Source organism: Hemicordylus capensis, chromosome 3 (assembly GCF_027244095.1).
Source record: "Hemicordylus capensis ecotype Gifberg chromosome 3, rHemCap1.1.pri, whole genome shotgun sequence".
Classification (NCBI taxonomy): domain Eukaryota; kingdom Metazoa; phylum Chordata; class Lepidosauria; order Squamata; family Cordylidae; genus Hemicordylus; species Hemicordylus capensis.
The window spans coordinates 232,717,733-232,735,420 of record NC_069659.1 but is presented as its reverse complement, the minus strand read 5'-3'; the positions used below and the strand labels follow the sequence as shown (position 1 = coordinate 232,735,420).

General features: G+C 43.1%; 1 protein-coding gene and 1 long non-coding RNA gene across 2 annotated transcripts in view; one reads left to right on the top strand and one right to left on the bottom strand.

Moving 5' to 3' along the window:
* LOC128348948 (prosaposin-like) overlaps positions 1–17,688 on the bottom strand; it is a 62,137-nt gene that overhangs the window by 13,236 nt on the left and 31,213 nt on the right. Inside the window, exons 5-13 of the mRNA XM_053304739.1 lie at positions 16,248–16,433; positions 14,102–14,245; positions 12,210–12,269; positions 7,773–7,778; positions 6,581–6,700; positions 3,057–3,152; positions 2,263–2,446; positions 1,109–1,293; positions 851–931 (exon numbers count right to left, since the gene is read on the bottom strand). Of these exons, the coding sequence (XP_053160714.1) occupies positions 851–931; positions 1,109–1,293; positions 2,263–2,446; positions 3,057–3,152; positions 6,581–6,700; positions 7,773–7,778; positions 12,210–12,269; positions 14,102–14,245; positions 16,248–16,433 (1,062 nt within the window). The remainder of the gene's footprint in view (positions 1–850; positions 932–1,108; positions 1,294–2,262; positions 2,447–3,056; positions 3,153–6,580; positions 6,701–7,772; positions 7,779–12,209; positions 12,270–14,101; positions 14,246–16,247; positions 16,434–17,688) is intronic.
* On the top strand, positions 10,513–17,588 carry LOC128348950 (uncharacterized). Its single transcript, XR_008318447.1, has 3 exons — positions 10,513–11,440; positions 14,066–14,259; positions 16,204–17,588. It is a non-coding gene; the product is annotated as an uncharacterized LOC128348950 (long non-coding RNA).

The following is a 17,688-nucleotide window of genomic DNA, read 5'->3' as shown; positions in this document are numbered from 1 at the left end:
CTTCATGAGGAAATCAAGGAAGACATCTACATGCAACAGCCACCAGGCTTTGAGGTACCTGGAAAGAAGGGGCTTGTATGCAAACTCCAAAAGGGCATTTATGGCTTAGAACAAGCAGCCAGAGCGTGGAATGAGAAACTGAATCAACTGCTACTTAAGGAGGGGTTCACGGGAAAGCTGACCCCTGCCTATGTTCAAGATTTGGAGACAACAGATGGACTTGCATCCTGACTTATGTTGTTGACGTGATTATTACATATGAGGAAAAACAAGACAGCCATGAAATTGTACAGCACCTGAACAAGGAAATAGAAATGGAGCAACTCAGAAGCATCTACTATTACCTCGGCATCTAAATAGAAAGAGAAGAGAATGAGACATTCCTTTTCAACCAAGAAGCAGAAGATAAAGGAACATCTAGAATGCCTGGGACTGACAGATGCCAGTGAGTTCAGTACACCAATGGATGCAAATTTCTGGAAGCAAGATGGAGACAGCAAGCCTGTACCAGCCAACAATCAATACAGAAAGGCAATTGGAAAGCTTCTGTATACAGCCCTAGTAACAAGACCAGATATTGCTTCAGCAGTGGGAATCCTGAGCAGAAAAGTAAGTGCACCAACCAGCAATGAAGAGTTTTACCAGCCAACAATCAATACAGAAAGGCAATTAGAAAGCTCAATTTGTCTTTAACCCTTGGATTTGTTTCATTTATGGTATGTACTTAAATCTTGTTGTTTGCCCTTGCAACTTCTTGTGATGAAAAAAGAAAATCATAGCTTGGCAAGGTGGTAACAGAAAATGCTTAATCCAACCCAACAAAGCCAAGCTCAGCTTTGAGATGACTTACGGTGCACACAAACGACGGCTCCATGATCTGTACCAGGAGGCGTACAGCAGCTGGTTCATATTCCACCATAAGTTGATCACACTGTAACAAAGCAAAGGTGTGAGGGTGGGCCCTCTATTACATGGTAAGCAGACCCACACATACACATGCAGAAGAATGGCAAGCCAAGATCTCCATCCCTTTCCCTTCTCCCTCCTCCCCACCCCAGCAAAGACTCCAGATCTCTTAGACTCCACAACAGGCATCCAGCACACTTACTGTATACTCCAAAGCTTCTGGCAATAATTTGCAACCCTTGGTAAGTGCAGTTCCAATCGCTGCCTGTGTTTCATTCTTTTCCAACTCATCATCGATATATTTAACTAGAATTGTACAGACATGGCAGAATTGACCATCATGGGATTTCTTAGCGTGTTTTGATAGCTGGTCCAATGGTATACTCTCTGAGGGGGGGAAATGTACCATTAGGGAGTCTGCAGCCTAAAAATCCCAATTTATTTTTAAATGTTATTTACAGTGTTTTTATCCCCCTTTCAATCTAAAAGCTTTCAAAGTGGCTACCAACAGAACTCAGAACCATTAGTTAAAATACAAAATCAACAAAACAATGAAAGCTACAATAAAGCCACAGCAGAAGGAAAAAAAGAAATAGTAGTAGAAGCAGCAGCAAATATTGATAAAAGCAGAAAATAGCAAAGCCAAACATATCATAAATTTTTAAAAAGCTCAGAAGAACTAGTTTGTTAGCACTTAGATAACAGAGAAAAGCAAAGTAGGTGCCACCTGAGTGTCTTTGGGAAGAAGGGGCACCACCAACAGGGAACCATATCTCTGGTTAGGTAAAGGTAAAGTGTGCCATCAAGTTGATTTTGACTCCTGGTGCCCACAGAGCCCTGTGATTTTCTTTGGTAGAATACAGGAGGAATTTATCATTGTCTCCTCCCGTGCAGTATGAGATGATGCCTTTCAGCACCTTCCTATATCGCTACTGTTTGATATAGTACCAGCGGGGAATTCGAACCAGCAACCTTCTGCTTATTAGTCAAGCATTTCCCCGCTGCACCATTAAAACATGGTACACAAAACATGGTGTCTCCCAAAGTTCTTAAAGAATGGGCAGGTTCACATGAGAGCAGAGAATGCTTCAGATACCCAGCTCTCAAATTGCATAGGCTTTATAGGTCAAAACCAGCACCTTGAATTGTGCCTAGAAACAAACTGGAAGGGAGGGAGGGGTGTGTGTGTGAGAGAGAGAGAGTGAGAGTGAGAGAGAGAGAGAGAGAGAATGTCTGTCTGTCATATGTGAAACAAATCTGGCCTAGAAATGGACTCCCCCCTGACCACAGAGCACAATGTAACAGGTAAGTACCATGCCAAGAAAAGATGACGAGTACTTCAAATAAATCACCTACCAGTGCTTAAAGAGATGTTTCTAGGGCAGAATTTCAACAGAATACACACGGACTCAGGGCTAGTTGCATCCAGAATCATGACAACAACAGCCTTCCCATAGGTGTGAATGAAGTCCTTGCAGGGGGAAATGATGTCATGGGGCAGCATATAGCAGATTTTTATCAGTTCATGGATTGCTTTCTCCTGAAATATAAAATCAGAAATGTGTGGTAGCAGGGAAGGAAGGAAGGAAGCAAGGTGGTGATGCAAATGTTCCTTCATCTGCCTCTCAATTCCTCCTCCATGGACAAATGAAGGAGAAGAGTTCTCAGTAATCTTAAGGACCTTATAGCGACTAGGGCCAAAAGAGGCCAGGATTTTTTCCCTACAATGTTCTGCAGAAAAAGGGACCATGCCAGGCATTGCTAATCATGGAGGAATGAGGGGAAACGGCACTTGCTTAAATCCCCTCTTCTCTAGTCATAAGAAAAATACTGAGGCGCCATCTCCTTAGTGGTTCCTCTTTTTCTATATACTATAAATACTCACAGATACTGAAGCCCTGTCATTCTAAACCAATCTGTGTTTGCACACAAAGCACAGAATAGAATGGAAGGCTTTAGACAAATGGAAATTAGACATTGGTTTGTGTGAATAACTTCCCAATGAGAAAAACGGTGGCAGTCCAAGTCAGTGGTCTAACTCATAGCAGCAATGGTGCAAGTCTCAAAGAGGAGAACAGCAGCTAGAACATTCTAGAACATGTTTTCCCAACCCTGCCCAAGATAATAAATGCTCCCTCAATCTTACTTACTTCTGTTGCATTGCTCTCCACCAGGTTCTCTGCTGTCGCAACCATTTTTTTGCATATGTCACACACAAAGTGGGACTTTTCTTCACTTGATGTTTTCTGCAGAATACATTTATTTTTTAAGAAATGCATTTTTTAAAAAATGGAATGTAGCAACAGTAATGCAGTGAAATCCTGTCCACTAGGGCAGAGCCCAAAGGAAGTGTTTTATTAGTATTTTTGCTGAAAACAAAGGGCACTATTCTCTTCTGGTAATTTTTCAGTGGCTGCTGAGAAAGCGTTCAAAAGTGTCTGCCTATTAGGGAAGCATTGACTCCGAATCCACTTAATTTGCCCACGATGGCATCAGCACATAGCCAAATCTGATGCAGAAACATCAACTTGTTGGAAGCACCAATGGCCTGATCCAGGAAGAACTGCTCTCACTCTCAATTGGTTTTGTTTTGTCTCATTAAGTAAGTCACACAGCCAAATCTGATCAGCAACCTCACTTTGCCATGTCACCTCATACATTACATGATCCTCAAATGGTGAGGATTACCCATGTGAATATTGGAGGGACAAGCAGTAAGTGAAGAAAGCAAGTAGAATGAATGGAACCCACTTTTCATTTCTTTCAATATCCATATGATCTCTCGTGTTTTCCAGACAACAGATTGCAATAGAAATACCCCCATCAGGATCCCCTAAGATCTCCTCCCATTCACTGCAAGTTTGGCTTGTATTAGACTGTAGTCATATGGGGCAACAACCACACTAGTTAGTCATAACAAAGCAATATTGAAATCAATGGAACTACTTACTTTTGACAAACAAGACCCATTACTTTGTTGGGACTTGGTCTGAATGTTGCCCATGAGTTCTAAAGGGATAGTGCTTATACTCTGAGTAGCGACCAACTTGTTTCAAAATGGCAGGTCACACTAAAAATAACCCCATCAGATCCCTGAGGTCACCCTGCCTTGTATTGTAAGTTTGGTTTGTAGCAGACAGTAAACACATGAGTTCTAAATGGGCGGTGCTTAGAATTGCATGGCAGATTGCAACAGAGATATTTGGTTTGTATCAAACTGTTAACACAAAAGTTATTAAGGAGATACACATGTATACACAGTAATCTCATAAACTTTCTTGCCTTTGGGAAATAGGTTAAAAATACACAGGAGCAGGACTAGAGAGGAAAAAGCATGGTAGCAAACAGTAAAGGAAAAGGGTGGATATTCTAAGTATGTGTGGGGAAGATATTTTCCCCTCCTCCAGAAGCACCACTTTTAACCCAGAAATCATTTGCCACACTTCTACTATTTACTTACTAAATAAGGTATGCCACATATAAAGACGTTCTTTCAGACAATAATCTAATAATAAATAAGCTACCCTGATGCTTATTTATTATAAGCACCCCAAAAATGCTGTTCCTTGTCCACGATGTTTCTGGACTTTTCTTAGAGAGACTAAACATGTTCCTGGCAAGAGTAAGAACTTTTGATTTAAGCACATTGTGAGGTCATTTGCACAATCAAAAACAGTGTTCTACCCAGGTTTGGTAGCTGTGTGTGCTCCAAGTTTTTGGTTGTGTGGGAGCAAGGTAGGAGCAAAACCGACCCAGGTTCTCCTTTTACCTTGCTTCCACACAACTGAAAATTGGGAGCACACACAGCTCCCAAAACCAGGAAGAACACAGTTTTTGATTGTGTGAATGACCTCATTGTTTACATCTCTCTCCCTGTAATAAACAGAATTTATTCTTACCTTTAGTGGGTTGTGCCCATTACTTTTTAGGGGCTATCTCAAAGACAGATGTGTCATATGCTTACATCTGTGCCATATGCTTAATGGGACTAACCAGTGTATGGGTTCCCTGTGGACAGGGCATCCATTAAGTCTTATGATAAGTATGTGCAAACAACTCCCCTGCCTCCCTTCTCGAGAAATTATCAATATTTTATAGTATCTATTTCATCTGAGGAGCAGCTTCTACATTTGCCTTGAATTGTGCTCCAAGTAAAAGTCAGTGGACCCCCAAGGATGAGCAGAAGCCTCCTGAGAAATGTGACACGTTTTATATCAAAACCCATTTCACTTCCCTTGGAATTCCTCTGATGTTTTGCCCAAGAAGGAGCCTTCAGATTCAATGCTCTTTGAATTTAGCTTTAGGCAAAATTTGGTGGCAGCTCTACTCAGGGGCGTATCTAGGGGTAGGGCAGGCAGGGCACGTGCCCTGGGTGCCACTTGAAGGGGGGCGCCATTTTGTAAAATTAATTTAAAAAAAAAATGGCTGCCAAAAACAAAATGGCCACCGTGCATGCTCAAATGGCCTCTGTGAGGCCCTAGGTCTTGCCAGGCCTTGCAGAGGACATTTGAGCATGCGCAGTGGCCATTTTGTTTTCAGTAGCCATTTTTTTAAAAAAAGATTTTTAAAAATGGCCACTGCACATGCTCAAATGGTCCCTGCGAGGCCCTAGAGGCCAGTGGGGGGGGGGAGGAACCTTTGCAAACTACCCCCAGCCTTTAGGAAGCCCCCCGAAGGGGCTACAGGTAAAATAATAATAATATATAATATAAGTCACTGTACACATATTCAGATTGGCACTATGTACAGAGAATCAGGGCTTGTGAATACTGAGCTGATGCTTATGAGCTAGGATTGTATTCATTTGCTCTTACTTTGCTTCTTGTGATAAGTGAGTTAAATGTGATGTCTTGCTAATATGGCTATTAATGGTGAATCTGTCTTTGAATCAGTGTGAAATCCTTAATATTAAGGCCCACTGGGAGTTTCTTGCTCTCTTTCTGTCATTTTAACTGTCTTTCTGAAAGACTAGAATATATTCCAAGCAGTGACACAGTTTACTCTGCATATCCTTTAATTATTTACAGAGTATCTGGGAAAAGTCAAATTCTCCATTTATTTTTAAAACTTATGTAATGGTGATGCTACAATACATAGTAGAGAATTAGACAGGCACTTCTGTTTAGTTTTCCAAATACACCTCCACATAGTATTTGGGTATTTCATGAGCCCCAGCATACTGAAGTTTGTAGTTTTCCAGCATTTGTTGGTCTGGCTAAGTCCACTGCTAAAATAGTTTTTGAAAGATTAAAAGATTAATGAGCCTGACTTGTATTTTTCAGGTGATATTATGGTAAAGTTATCTGAAAGATGGGTGTCAGATGCTTGGACAGGGGGCGCAATTTCAGTGTTTGCCCTAGGCGCTATTTTCCCTAGATACGCCTCTGGCTCTACTAGTCACTCTTCTTGCTCAGCAGGCTCAGGCACCATAAGAAGCCAGTCCGTCAGGCTCTAAGTGGTACTCAATGTGAAATTTGTGCTTCCATGGCTTTTAAAAAAATTCAAAGAGCAGAGGGGCGATCACAATTGGGACTCCAGTGCACAGAAAATGAGCATTTATCCCTTTCCCCATGTGCCACAGCCCCTAATGAAAGTCAGCCCCCTCTCCTAAGGGCCCCAGGATGGAAGCTGCTATTGGTCCATGTCAGTGTGGCAGAGGCTTGGTCACTCTTACCTCTACGGACTTTGCTGTATCCAAGTCATGAAGGCGGTTAGCTGCTGGTTCCAAAGAATATAGCGGCTCAGATTTTACAGAGTCACATAATCTAACTTTGCTACAAATATGCTTTGGTTCCTAGAAGTGGGAAAACAATTCCATCAGAGAACAAATCTCAAGTGCTGTTAATACCATGACTCAGTATGGGGTGGATTCAGACATCACACAAAACTACGGTTAAATCTTGGTTCCACACAATGTCTCTGAGCCTTAAGAGAGTGTGCTCTCCCCCTCCCCTGCCCATGCACAAATCACAAAAATTCTACTTCCATTTGTGGTTAGTCACAAATCAAGATAGTTCATGACATACAAACCAACTGATTAGGTTTATTCTAACCAAGGTGCTTGCAATAAACTGTAATCTGAAACCCACTTCAGACCTCAGATTCAGATCTCAATTTACTGCAAACACATTGGTTAGGAAAAAATAAGACTAGCCAATTTGGGTATCATGATGGATTTTTTTTGTTTCCAACTATAACTGGAAGCAGAATTCTTGAAACTTGTGTGTAGGCAGGGGAGACAAGAGTACACACTGACGGGGCTTGGAAACATTGCACAGAACCAAGATTTAACCATGACTCTGCATGATGTCTAAACCCATTGCTTCATATTCAGTTTTTTCCATATTCCAATGTGATGTCCATGTAGAAAAGATGAAGTGTGAAAATATGCATTTCTTTCCATTTCTTTCCAAATATGCATGAGCGTAAAAGCCCAATCCTTCTCCCTCTCCCTTACTTTTATGGGGGTGGCCACATCTCTCTGACATAGAAAGGGGCAGGAGCAGTCTGCCCTCTGAACTTGGTCTAGATATCAGAAGCCAAAAACAATAATAATAGTGGTCTCTGATTCTGAGTGGGCATTGCTTTGATCCTGCTTCCTTAACAGCAGATAACCCCATAGTAGCCACCCAAGCTAACTTTGCTGTAAATTCAAAGGTGATATGGAACTGAGGACAAGATCTCCCATAGTTCTTGTAACTAAGAAATCTTGAATCAGAAAGAGCCATTCTGAAATGGGATAAGATAAAAGTAAACAAACATTTCTTTAGAAATTTAAAAAAATATATTGCTATGTTAAATTTCTCAGTGGAGTGGGGAAGTCCAGCTTTCCAAACTAAAACTCTTAATTCGGGGAAAGCCAACGCTCTATCCTGCAATAGTCATAAATTATTCAAATATATCAGCATTACCTGAACTTGTATACTTCATTTTGGTTATACATTGAGGAGGCCCACCCCCCGGGCAACATTTAGAATGTTTTGTTCCAACTGACTTTTCATGTACTGGAAAAAGAGGGTTGGGGCTCGTGAATGTTCAGTCATGATGGGTAGTGGTTTTCAATTTGGGATCAGAGCGGCTTTCTCCCTGGCCATGGAGATTTGTCCTCCTTGCCACAGATGCCAGGAGCCCCACTTCTCTTTGGGGCAAGAGTGACTTTCCCCTGAATTGGGAATACTTCTTTCCCAGAGCTCACATTCTCCTCCATGAAGCACACAGCAGACTTGTCAGGGACAGATAAATTGTCAGGTAAGCAAATGCTGAATGCAGCTACTAACAATAAAAACAAGTTCACAGAGCAGAAGCTCTATGCGGAAAGTCCTGTTGCCTCAAAGCAGGCAGGACTGGAACTGGGGAAACTCCTTATAGGAGGCTGCAATACCGAGTCAGACCATTGGTCTGCCTTGGTCAGTATTGCCTACACAGGCTGGCAGCGGCTTCTCCAAGGTTGCAGGCAGGAGTGTCCCTCAGCCCTATCTTGGAGATGCCAAGGAGGGAATTTGGAATAGTTCCAAACCTTCTGCATGTAGATGCTCTTCCCACTGTAGGAAGCCCAAGCATAAAGTCATTTGTGTAGCCCACCCTCTGAAGCAGGAGGATCACCACCACCACTGAAGGAGAAGCAAGAGGCAGATACTGGGGTGACTGAGAGCTTTGCTGAGTGAAAAACTGCCATTTTTGAAATGGAAAGTTCTGTCCATAAGTTTACTCATTTCTATGCTTATTCTACCAAAAGAAAACCACAGGGCTCTGTGGGCGCCAGGAGTTGAAATCGACTTGACGGCACACTTTACCTTTATGCTTAAAGTATGTTGAAAATCATTGTACTGAAATATAGGTTATAAATTATCTAAACAAAAAACATTGCTTAGATTTTCCAGGTTTCCTCCAGAATCATGTGAACTAGAAACAAAATACTTTAAGAAGTTCATTATTTGGTATTTTGCAATAAGAGAATTCCCATTCGGTTCTTTGGGAATGCTAATTTAACCACTATGAGGCACTTCCACACCTTGGCCTCTACAATTACTCTAAAAGCCAAGATTATCTAACTGGACACTGTAATTTACCTTCACCCTCCCTCCACCCCCCAGCATCCCTTCAGTCAGGCAAAGCTGAAACATTGTGGTGATTGTTGATCAACCTACAACTAGTTGGTAAATGGCTGAGGTTGATCAACCCACAATGAATCAGCCATGAAAAGCAAAACACCACAAAGTAATATTCTTACATACCTGTTCCTGTGATTGATATCAAAACAGACAAGAGGAAAGAAAGAGACAATAATAAACATTCTAAGAAAAGAATTCAGAGAATAAAATTCTACAGTCTAAATCAGCTTTTTTTAAAAAAACAAACAAAACAACCCTATTATTACATTTATATCCCCCTCTTCCTCCAAGGAGCCCAGAGCGGTGTACTACATACGTTTCTCTTTCACAACAACCCTGTGAAGTAGGCTAGGCTGAGAGAGAAGTGACTGGCCCAGAGTCATCCAGCTAGTATCATGGCTGAATGGGGATTTGAACTCGGGTCTCCCCGGTCCTAGTCCAGCACTCTAACCACTACACCACGCTGGCTCTCTACCCTACCAATATCATGCTACAGCTTAACTATGTACATTTTCTCTAACCATTCAGTATCTAACTTTAAACAGATTAAAATTACCATCAATACACTTTGAAACATCATAAACTATAAGCCTGATAAAAACAGGTGTTTTCTCAAAAGTTCTTTAAAAACAACCAGTGATGGGGAGATTCTGATTTCATTTGGGAGTGTGTCGCAGAACCTCAGGGCAACCCTAGAGAAGGCCCAGTTTTGGGTCACCACCAAGCAAGCCAGTGGCAACCACAACTGGACCTCCTCCAATGATCTTAATAGGCTTTGGGGTTCATGAAGAAGAAGGCACTCTCTTAAATACCCTGGATATGAAATGGAATCTTTACTATTCTGTATATGGCTTCGTTGATATAAAATAATATCCAATCACACATATACCATGGGATAAAGGTCAGCAACTGCCCCTGGTGGCACAGTGGTAAAACTGCCGCCCTGTAACCAGAAGGTTACAAGTTCGATCCTGACCAGGGGCTCAAGGTTGACTCAGCCTTCCATCCTTCCGAGGTCGGTAAAATGAGTACCCAGAATGTTGGGGGCAATATGCTAAATCATTGTAAACCGCTTAGAGAGCTCCGGCTATAGAGCAGTATATAAATGTAAGTGCTATTGCTATTGCTATAACTGGAGGCCCTTGGGCAAAATCCAGTCTTCTGAGGACAACAGCCTGCTGTCTTTCTCTTCCCCAACATTACATCTATCAAGTAGGCCCTAGCCCACAAAAGCTTGTGCCATCACTCTATATAAAAGGCTACGGATATATGTAGCAAGCTCCGCCCACACAGTGCTTTAACAATTGGAGGTAACAGAGCAGAAGTACCATGGTGATTGGACAGTGGGGATTCCATATGTAGATAAGGGGAGGAGCCTGTGAGAGCAGAAGCACCATAGTGATTGGACAGTGGGGATTCCATATGCAGATAGGGAGGAGGAGCCTGTGACGGTTAAAGTCAGTTGGAATGCAACTGTTACTGGTCAGAAGATGTTTTTGATTGTAGAGGAGCGGAATCTATCTCTATATAAAAGGATAGTGGGCAGGGGTCTGCGAAGAGAGGGTCGTGAGGGAGGAAAGAGCCTCTTCAGGAGAAGGAGGCTGCCACTGTACGAATTAGATGTGGAAACAAGATGAGCAAGATCTGTTAACGCAGGAAGTGGGGGGGGGGAGAGAGAGAGAGAAAAGAAGGGGGGAGAAAGACAAAAGGGAAGAGCGAGCAGAGGAGAGAACGAAGGGAGGAGAAGAGATAAATAAGGGTGAGGAATGGGACTGGGTCTGTCAGCAGCCTGAAGGGAACTAGTGACCACAGCAAGGAAGGTTCCGGTCAACTGCCACCACTGTTGCTTTTTGAGGCTGCCGAGGCCACTGGGGGAGGGAGGCAGGCAGGTGAGCCTGTCAGCGGCCTGAGGGGAATAAGCTGCCATGGTGGCAGCAGTAGCAGTGAGGAAGGGCCTGGTCAACCACTGCTGCTGCTGCTGCTCCTCCTCCTCCTCCTGCGGGGAGGAGCAGGGCTTGGGTGAGGAGATCTCTGGCGTTAGGGGGCTGCGACTTGGCCAACTGGAGTTAGCAATGCCACAGCCAAGACCAAGAGAGGTGAGGGAGATGGAGTAACAGGATGGAAAAGCGACTAAGAGAGGTGAGCGGGTGAGGAAGCAATGGAATGGAGGAGGAGGAGCAGGAGTGTGGCTCAGGTGAGGGTGGAGAGATCTCGAGGGGGCTGTGTCGAGGGGTGAAGGGAGCAATCAAGTACTAGCGCACAGATGCTCTGCACAGGTAAAGCTAGTACACATTTAAAGGTTCTAGAGATTGTTGTTGATCTTGCAACAGTAGATAGCATAGTGAAGCCTCTGGAATTCTTGCTTTAACTGTCCTTATGGATTAAGAACTGATGGCACAGGATTACATACTAAATGTTGGCAGGTACGTTGGACAAGCATATACAGAATCAACTGGTGGATAGCTGATGTAGCTTACTCAAATATTTGCAAACTTCACTATTAATTGCCTTTTTCTTGTGTGTTTACTAAATGCGTTGGGTAGCGACCTGAGTATTGCTCACCTAGCATGCGCTAGTGCAAAGCATCTTCCCTACTTCCTCCTCTCTAGAGACGCTCCCTGATCCCACTGAAAAGGCTTGGCTAAGAGTCAGGGGGCTTTCAGAAGTGGCATGGAATGTGGTATGGAGGACTGCAGGTAGTGGTGGTGGGGATACTCAGAAACCATGAGGGGAACCATTAAAGGAGGCACCACTCTGCTCGTGGTTTCCAGATATTCCCCCCTCCCCCTTTAGCCCCCCTTTCCCACTACATTCCATGCTGTTGCTGAAGATTCCTGCAAATTTCAGCTAGGGCTCATGGGTACATGCTTAGGGTACTCAATGTGGGGGAGGAAATGGTGAAGGTCCCTTGTGCTGGAACATATTGTGCCAGTACAAGATTCTAGAAGCCACCCCATACTTCCCACCCCTCTGCTTAGCGTATCTCCTAATTGTATCCCTCTCAATGACAATAGAAATACCAATCACATCTCTAGAATATCCAATTTCTTGAGATATCATTCACGTTTACAAAATATTATGATGCCTTCCTGTCAGAAAACTGGCCCTGAAGCAGCCACTCTTCTCTTTGAGTTGGTGTGGCAAAGACTAGAATGTATAGACTAAAGGAGTTTGTCATTGCAATCAACTTACCAACAAGTATGTCAGCAACTGCACAAATACATGGGAATATTCAAAGGCATACTTCTTGCACTATGGAAGAAAAACAGCTTCAGTAATAGCTAACAAATCAACTTCATGAACACGGCACACTTTGGAGAACTCTACACACCAGCTCCAGAGCATTTGGGGTTTCCACCCCAAATTTTGTTTGCTTGTTGTAGTCTTCCCTTTAAGCTTGATCAAAGACATACCTCACAACAGAGATACTGTCTGTGAAGGAGCCAGCAGTCCATCACCTGATAAAGGCATTGTACTTTGGGCTTTGAGCTTTAAAGTCATTATAATTTAATCTCTGAAGATCCACTGCATTCATTCGCCTCAAATAAATGCTCTAGAATTAATAGCCATCCTACAACAAATCCTACCCAGCAGTTTCAGTAAGTTACCATCAATAGTAAAGAAAAGGGCCAGAGACTAGGACAAATAGCATCCAGAAGGTGATGTAGACTTTGGTGACTCTGGAAAGGTCTAGGCAACCAGATGTTTGACATGTAAGTGCAGTTCAACCAGTCCTAATGGATTATATTGGAAAGTCCAGATATTATGAAGGAATGAGGGCACATCCTCCAGGCCAATGGGTATGGAAGGCCATTGACCTGCCAGGCAGGCTGGCGCTGCTGTGGAGGTGAGAATTAGGCAGGGTTGTGGGGCCCCACACCTTCCTCAGCGACAGGGAGTCCAGCACAGCTTTTCTTGCTTTGATTTCTCTTGTTCTTATAATAAGAGATCTAATTTAAAAGTACTGCTGGCCACATAAAAGAAACATACCTGCACAGGATTACACATGGCTTGTGTCACATTTAAAACTGGGTTGCCAGTTCTTACACATGCAGTGCTGAATGCTAACAATGCATGCATATGATCTGGTGATGAGTTAAACAAGATGTCAGCTCCATCTGACATCCTGGTAGTGGTAGTAATAATAATAATAGTGCCTTATAGCACTTCACACGTATTATCTCATTGTAATCTTTTTAAAAACCCTGTAAGGTTGTTTTTAATTAAAAACAAACAAACAGCAAGGTAAGTATTATTATCCTCATATTGCAGACGGGAAGGAGAGGGGCTGAAGTTGAGAGGGAGTGGTTTGTCCAAGACTACCTAGTATGTTCATGGCAGAGGTGACATTAGAACCAGGAACTTCCTGATTCATAGCTTAGTTTCATAGCTACTATGCAACATTAGTTCTTTTTCACACACCAGATCAGCTTTAAACTGCCAGATATGACATTTTGGGTGGAATCAAATGACCATCTATAGGAGTAGCTTCATTTCAAGGAAGTCTAAGAGGTTTGTTGTGTAACTCCAATTTAACTTGAACTGGATATTCCAAATATTATGAAGAAACACAGATCCACCCCTCATCACTTTCAGCTTTGCCAGATTTGTACACCGGGTGTGTGTGTGTGCTTCTTTCCACAGTTAATAGTTGCTACCTGCACAGGTGAAAAAGATTGTTATGACGTGGGGAACATATGATGGGCACTTCAATAAATGAAACTATGCCATGATAATTAGAAGCGAGATAGGAAAAACACTGTTGTGTAAATCCGTCCCCTGAATAATGAATTATTCAGGCCATGGCCAGCCATGGCCACGCTCATGGCCGGTGCACATCCATGTGCGTGCCATGCGCATCAGCCATGAGACAGGCAATGAATTAAAAAGGTGCCTGTTTTTCCTATGCCTATGCAAACAGCCCACCTAAGCAAAAACAAATGGTACCATTATACCTTTCTCACACTCTGGTGCTGAGAACAGAGGACTCTGGAGAAGGAATAATTGCCACCAAGCTCGTTATCACGTTCTTCTCTATATTACTACAGTAGATACCACTTGGAATGAAAGAATAAGTCTGTTACCTCAGCTGCTAAGTTGGAGCCCAATAGATCACAGTGCTGTTTGACATAAATCACTAGAGACTGCATAAGGATGGGGCTGCGCTTCACGGCTTCCTGCATTTCAACAACTAGTGCCGCACAGTCTCCACAGGGGTTTTCTGCCTCCTGACAGAACAGAGGTAAGAGGAGAGAACAAAGAGTTAATGTCCATGAATTAAGGCTGCCAAAGCTCCTTTCAAAAAGAAGGAGGCAGCTAGAAATGTGGTTTTAAAATGCTAGAGCCTTTTTAAAAAATTAACTCAGGTCATATTGATGCACTTTGATAAGTGAGAAAACCCAGAGAAGACTAGGCCATTCTGTGGACCGAAATCCCTCACTCCAAAGTCCTGCCCGAGTGCTATTTGCATATCCCTTTGGTATGTCACTTCCATTATTTTCTTATGGCTGGCCAGCAAATGTCAAAGAAGAAATGGTGAAGATGTATGCTCATAAACATATGAACAACCCCCACCATGGAGAGCCAGTGCCATTTGCTTTAGCTGATGCATACACACCTCAGCTAAAGCACACACGCTGGTTTGACCAATCAATGCTGTTTGCAAAAACTAAGTGTGCCTCAAACCCCACTTGCACAATTGCAGAGGATTCTGGAGTGTCTTCTAAGTAGGGATGTGCATGGAACCGTCCTGGAGCGCCGAACTGGTTCCTTCCACTGATGTTTGAGCCAGTTCAAAGGAGGGGGGGTGCTTTAAGGGAAAGGGAAGGCACTGCCTACCTGTCAACCCGTGCCCTGTCGCTTTCCCCCCCGCCAGCGCTCCCCCAAAATGCGAGCTTGCTGGGCTGCAGCGTTCCTGCTTGCAGCCCCGAGCAGCGTCGCCATGCTCATGGCCAGTGCACGTGCATGTGCGTGCTGTGCATGTCAGCCATGAGTGTAGCAATGCTGATTGGAGCTGCAAGCAGGAACGCTGCAGCCCAGCAAGCCCGCTTTTTGGGAGAGCGCCACCAGGGGGGAAGTGGTGGGGCAGGAGCTGACAGCGTCTTCCCTGTCCCTTAAAGCAACCCCCACCCACCCTCCCAGGAGGACCAAACTGGTTCCCCCAATATCCCTACATGATATACATCCCTAATTCTAAGATTATATGAAGGCCCTGCTAGAAGCAGCACAAGAGCTTGTACTTCTGTGCACTGCTTCTGGCATGGAGATAACCCTTGAACGGGATAGCAGCCCTCTCTTCCTGTATGGTAGCTGGTCCTCTCTATAGGCCAGGAACAACATTCTGTATCAGAGATTACCCAAAATATCAACTATATATTAATCAGCTTATTAAATATATTGCCTGCCCCTGCTGTAGTCACAGCCTGGTGTGTAGCTTAAGGCCAAACTAGTCCTGATGGAGGCAGCCATGTTTGTTGTTCACCTGTCTGTCCTATCCACATATAAAGCAAGGAGAGTGTCTAATTCTTACCATGAAAAGGAGTGTGCAGGTGAGGATAGCTAAACTCTCCCACCTCCTTCACCCTGCTCTATTACCCTAGGCAATGGGAGAGCTGGGCTGGGAGAAAAATTGCTGAAACAATGGCGTGTGGGAAGATGAACCAGAAAAGCAAGCAAGATTCCCCATTCCTTTTAATGAGGACAGCCAGGTTTGATTATCCATGTCATGGCTATATGGGTAGAACACAGGAGTGCACCTCAGAGTTGAATCCTCTTCCCTTATCTCTTCTATAATTTTGTGAGCTGCGTCTTTTGCTCCTAAGTGCTTATGCAAATTGGCCCTGCTCATGAAATATGTCCCCTTTGGGAGGAAAAAAGGTGTGTGTGTGTGCACGTGCGCCCAGATCATGTAACCAAGACCTACCCACATAAGGACTTGCAGGAAGGAGAGACAAAGTTCACATTAAAGGTTATATACACAGTATGAAAGGGCATACAAGCCTAAGGCGCTCTCCTGTGTTCCACTCATACATAAACTTCATGCCAAACTGTGTGTAAGCTGGCCTTTAGAATGAACATGAAATTAAGTTGTTTCAGCCATCAACAACCCTCTCTAGCCAAACTGGCAGGATTCCACCTCTGTTGTCATGCTCTCAAGAGAATTCTTTCCTGCTTCTCTTGTGTGCAGCTGTTTCAAGGGAGTAGTCAAATCCACCCACAGTGTATCCTCACCCGAAGCTCAAGATAGGGATCTTCTTGAGGGTACAGGAGGAAAGGCACATTAGCTATGAAAGGAGACATCATTTCAGGGAAGTCCAGTTCAGGCACTCCATCAGACTTCTGGAACTTCAGAGCTCCTTCGGAGGCTCTTCGAGAGCTGCACAACCTAAAGGCACCACATACTATTTCAGGCCTATCCTGGGAAGAGAAAGAGAGACACAAATCATTCCTTAAGGCAACACTGCTAGTCTCTAAAGCTGAGAAGAAAACAAACACGTTGGAAGAGAATACTTCTTAGGAGATTGCACGCTTGCTCAAGAATGGTTTCCACATTAGAAATATATAGAATCACAGGAAGGCTTCACACAATGTGCAGAAGACATGCCTAACCCTCCAAAAAATGGATGGGGAAACTTTCAAAGAAAAGTCTTTTCCACATGTCAAATCAGGACTTTGAAATGAACATAACAAGCACATGAGGTCTTCACGAAGGAGCATAACACTATCCATGGGAGATGTATGTGAGAAGTCTTAAGACTGGAGACAGACACTTTTTTTGCAGAAAGCTGAAGTTGCAACTACAAAGGCCTTATTACCAAACACATCCATCCCATTGCCACCTTTGGCAAAGAGATTTTGCAGGAATGTGTAGTCCTTCAAAAATGTGGAAAGCCTATGTGACCAAAGATGGCAGTGGGAGAAAAATGTGGCTCTTGCGACTTTCAACATGGTTACAAGTGATCTGTCTACAACTACACCTAGGGAGCTTGGCAGCATTTCATTATAAGCACCAGGCAGATTCTCATCGAACTGCTTCAAAATTAAATGACTGGAAAACATTTAGTGGAAAGAAACTCTGTGTCATCCAAAATCATGGGATCTTGTTGGAAAAACTAGTCAGTATTTTAAATATTAAAGTTTGGGGAGTTTTTTTAAAAATATCTATTTTATTTATTATTAAATTTGTATACCGCCTTTCATTAAAACAATCCCAAGGCAGTTTACAAAACATTTAACATTATAAAACCATACAAACTAAACAATAAGAATTAAGATGGAATATAAAAATACATAGCGAAAAGTTTTTTAAAAACATATCCTCAGATCAACAGGAATGAAACTAAACACTAAAAGTTGTTCAATTTGAGGGACATCTAAATATATGCACCACAGCTCGCTTCAAAGACATATGCTACAATCCAACACAGAGAGGGCTGTACAACTGTTAACTCATAGGTGTATCTACACTACATCCTTAATTATCATTCCCTCTCACTACGGAACCCTGGAGGTTGTAGTGCTAGGATGAGAGAAGAGTAAAGAATGAACAGCGAGCTCTCAGCACTATCCCAATTTACACATTCCAAGATTCATAGCAGAAGGATGTTTGGCAGGAAACTTGGTTTAAAACCAAAATTAGTTTGTTGTGTAGATATAAACTCAGAAAGCAGCA